The sequence below is a fragment of the Cucurbita pepo genome, chromosome LG16 (genome assembly GCF_002806865.2).
Source record: "Cucurbita pepo subsp. pepo cultivar mu-cu-16 chromosome LG16, ASM280686v2, whole genome shotgun sequence".
NCBI lineage: Eukaryota > Viridiplantae > Streptophyta > Magnoliopsida > Cucurbitales > Cucurbitaceae > Cucurbita > Cucurbita pepo.
Genome location: NC_036653.1, coordinates 8,648,258 through 8,652,808, shown reverse-complemented (window position 1 = coordinate 8,652,808; position 4,551 = coordinate 8,648,258). Strand labels below are relative to the sequence as shown.

Here is a 4,551-nt window from a genome sequence, read left to right as displayed (position 1 = left end):
AAAAAAAAAAAAAAAAAAGCGGAAAAAAAAGGGGAATTGCTGAAGGATATGGGTGTGTGTTCTTCTTTGCCCGCCCTCCCTCCCTGCCCTCGCTAGTCGCTATATAAATTCTATTTCCCTCTCTACTTCCGCCAACTTCTTTTTTCTGCTCTCCATCTCACACTCCCACTGCCTTCTCTGCTCCAACCTCTCCTTCATAAACCCTAACACCCACTCCCTCCTCTATTGCCCACTTTTCTCTTCTCTCCATTCCACTCCTCACTCTTACTCCGGCTCTTTCTTGGAATTTGCTGCTCACAATGGTGATGGTGGAGACCCAGGTTGCCGACGATACCCAAGATACCAATGCCTGCAAGTCTCCATGGAAGACCCCACCCGCGGTTGATGGGAAGGACACGGATGCTCCTGTAATGGGAGCTGATTCTTGGCCTGCACTCGCTGACGCGCACCGCCCCAAAACTCTAGATGCTACTACGTCTGCCAACTCTTCGCATTCAGGGGAGCTTTCAGATGGAGTAGCTCTTCACTCTCCGTCTTCAGGACCTCAGGTTAACTTCCACACACCCATAAACGCATAAATCACATTTTCTGTGATTCATATCTTCTTTCACTTATTACAGACTACCAACCTTGCAATGTCACCTACTTAACGACTCCCCTTGTTTAGTTTGCTATACAAATTTGAAAATTTGATAGTTTGCAATACAAAATCTCAAAGGAACGACATTCTTTAAGAAACTAAGATATATATTACGTAAAATTCAATCATTGAATAACCCGGCAAAGTCCACCTCCACTAACTATGAAATCTCGTCCGTGACTATTTTGACATTCCTGCCGCTTATTGACGTAATATATCCAATTTATTTTATTTTTCCTCTTGAATATAATTAAATGGAGAAATGTGGCGCTTTCCACTAGGGAGGATGTGTACAGAAGTCACCCGCCTCTCGGAATCCTAGTTATTCACACAAGAATTCCCAATCACATTATCCAAAAGCAGGCTCTAAGCGCAACCCAAACGGTGCTGTGCATGCTTCTGTTCCATTACCTTATCATCAGCCACCAATGCCTCCACTTTTTCCACCCATATTACATCCTCCTCATCTCGCTGTTCCGGGATATGCTTTCCAGCCTCGACCTGTAGCTGGGGTTGAAGTACACATGGTTAAGCCTGGCAGTGAGACATCAGGACAAGCTTTTGTTCCAACTGTCGAGCCTCCACCACGAGGTGATCCAAGTGGTTATGTTGTTGGTGTTCATAATAGAAGACCTTACATGCAAGAATCTGGTATTCATTGGAACCATGGCTGGCATCATCAACGGGGATTTAATCCAAGAGACAACATTTCCATGCAACATAGTGCTGGACCACGCCCTTTCGTACGCCCACAGCTTTACCCTCCAGCTCCTGGCTTCATGGTTGGTCCAAGTTTTCCTGGTAATTATGCCATCCTAATAACCTTTCAAGTATCTTAAGATATGTCATTCTAATCTTAACCTCCTCTTCCTTCCTTATTCTATTAGTACAAAAATCTGTCACACTAATATTTAGACTGCTCTAAATTTAAATATGTCCTGTTATGTTGTTGGACTATGCTCACATGAAATTATTAGTCGCATTAGTTACCACCAAAGACTTCTATGTTATGCAGGACATGGACCTATGTACTATGTTCCTGTTCCACCTCCTGATGCAATTGGGAGACCTCCTCAGTTCATTCCGCACCCTCTTAATGCAAGGGCTTCAATGCTTCCCCCGGATATGCTAGCACTTCGGGACAATCTAGTAAAGCAAATTGAGTATTATTTTAGGTAGGTCAACCATTGATCTAGAAAGAGATTTCCCCCTTTGTTGAGAATTTTGAGACTTTGATGCTGGTATACATTAGAATTGCCGCTTGTTAATATTATTCTATTTATGTATTCTGTCTATTTATTCGGTGTTGAATGCTTTGTTGCACCTGAAATATGCAATATTTGTGCTTAACTTTTCGTCTTATTTTGAGTGGACTTTCTTTTATTACACTTAGACTAGTATTTTCATTTCTATTGAATGTAGCCTTGTTATTTATATTTTCATTTGGCCTTCTAATATCAGTTGGAGCAGCTCTTTGACAGCTCCCTCGTGGGTTGAGTATTACTCATCTATTTGTAGCTTTCCACTTATCAATGGATATTTTCTCGTTTCTTATCTAAAATATTTGCCGTCAACTTATCCTGTATTTTCCTTATATTTTGGTGCAGCGATGAAAATCTGAAGAAGGACCATTACTTAATATCTTTGATGGATGACCATGGATGGGTTCCAATATCAGCCATTGCTGAATTCAAAAGGGTATAGTTAAATATTTGTTGGTGTTTCAGAAAATGTAATAAGCCTTTCTTTTTTCCATCTAGAAGATCTTTTCCATGGATTCATGATATATATTGTCGTGATAGAATGGAACACACTGCGGTGTACTGATAGGTTCAAAAGCTGTCCCTTGCCAATATTTTATGCTTAGAGATTTCACATTTCAGCTGTCATGTTATATCCATTTGAAGAATTATTCAACGTTAACATTTTATTGGAAATTTGGTTCCAGGTTAGGAAAATGAGCACTGACATTCCATTTATCCTTGATTCTCTGCACTTATCTGCAAATGTTGAAGTTCAGGTATTTATTATTATGCTTTATGGCTTTTGTTGTTCATTTCTTTATTTATGGAGCAAAAGCAATTCATATGAAATATTTTGGGAAACATAGACATAGAAAATTTGACGACAATAGGTTCTATTGTCTTACAACTTTTATTTTATCCGCGTTTAACTTTGTCCTTTCTTTAATGGGACCCCTCTTCCTTTTATCTGATTTACTCTTTAGAATATTTTAAAATTATATGGAAGCTATATTGTTGTCTATTTCTTCCCCCTCTTAAATGGATGCAGAAAATTTTCAGTCGGCTTGAAATCACTGTCTTATCTATTCATTTTCATCTAAAATAATGCTCAGTCAAATAAATATGTTTTAAAACAACCCACTCGTTTCCTCCAGTCATTTTATGTTTGATTCTTGACGTAGAAGGGATGGGAGCACATGTTTTTTCTTCTTCTTCTCCTCCTCCTTTTTCTTGGGATTTGTCTGTAGTTCAAATCATCCAATGAAATGCATGGTGTGAAAACCTTGAGACTGCAAGGATTCTAGTGCTGCAGTTAGAATGATGAAATTTAAAACTATTGACTTTTTGCAGCACCCTTTGTAATGCTGTCGTGATGAGAAAACCTATCTAACTAGGATGCTGTCCTGTTGATTGGTATCTGAAGTTCACAGTTTTTATTCGTTTCAGATTTAACTTTTAATTTGTATTTCCTAACTCTTTTCTGAACGTATGCTGCAATTAAATATCTTTACCATTCTTACTCTCATTTTCGATAGTGGGATTGTTGGGATGGCATACTGGCTGCATTTTGAACTTGTACAAGCATTCGATTTGTCTAAGTTATGTCAATGAATGAAACATTTCTCCTAGTGTTACTAAGGTTTTATTTCTTTTGGAGTCGCAGCATCATTTTTTAAGTCAGGTGTGAACCACAATAATTAAAGATAGCAAATTGATGCTGGACAGTGGTAAGGAAGAGAGTAGAAAGATGAAGAGATAGGAGAAGAGAAAAGTGTCCTTTTGATGAATCTGGTATTTGAGAATCTGGTTGGTCCTTTTCCATGTGAATGAACTTTGGAGATCCACATTTTTAGCCATGAGATTGTGGATTGTGTTCACCAGTTTCTATTAAGCTAGTCACTTGGTTTGAAGAGGATGTGCAGATAGAGCAGAGGTGACAGCGTTTTGCTGGGGATCTAATGATAAACCAGAAAGTATTCATTTGAAGTTGAGGCAGATTGGTTTGATGCGTACTTGAATAATGTGGATTTCAAATATCAATGAGGTGATTCATGTAGCAAAATCATAATCCATTACATTCATATGCTTAAAACAGTGGGATAATATTGTGACACCTATGTTGGACTTGTTGAAGCTAATAATAGAAGTTTGAATTAGTTACCGGAAGAGGAGGAGGTGAATTCAATTTCATCCACAAAAATTCCAACCAACTCCGGAAATCCCCCTATAAAAGGACCTCCCTCCCCATCATTCAAATCACTCCTCCTCTCAATCTCACTTCAATTTTTTGTTGTCACCAACAACTAGTATCAGAGCAATCTTGCAGCAACAAAAAAATGGCATCAGAAAAACAAGTTGAGAGCTACGTTCAGCCCGCCATCCTGAGGTTCGATGGTCACTATGATCATTGGGCGATGTTGATGGAAAATTTTCTCAGATCAAAGGAGTTCTTTGATATGGTGGAGACGGGTTATGAAGAGCCAAATGAAGGCGAGGTACTCTTAGCTGGTCAACAGCAATTGTTGGCAGCATCGAAGTTGAAAGACCTGAAGGTCAAAACTATTTATTTCAGTCCATTTATAGGACTATCTTGGAAACAATGCTTCAGAAGAAGACATCCAAGGAAATTTGGGATTCTATGAGGAGGAAGTATCAAGGCTCAACGAG

General features: G+C 38.9%; 1 protein-coding gene across 3 annotated transcripts in view; it reads left to right on the top strand.

The window, feature by feature from the left end:
* The first annotated feature begins 80 nt into the window (after positions 1-80).
* Positions 81-4,551, top strand: part of LOC111777382 (la-related protein 1A-like) — a 17,450-nt gene continuing 12,979 nt past the window's right edge. For all 3 annotated transcript variants that reach the window (XM_023656946.1, XM_023656945.1, XM_023656947.1), the window contains exons 1-5: positions 81-548; positions 922-1,441; positions 1,656-1,815; positions 2,248-2,338; positions 2,589-2,660. In XM_023656946.1, coding sequence (XP_023512714.1) covers positions 300-548; positions 922-1,441; positions 1,656-1,815; positions 2,248-2,338; positions 2,589-2,660 — 1,092 coding nt within the window. In that variant the 5' untranslated portion in view covers positions 81-299. The remainder of the gene's footprint in view (positions 549-921; positions 1,442-1,655; positions 1,816-2,247; positions 2,339-2,588; positions 2,661-4,551) is intronic.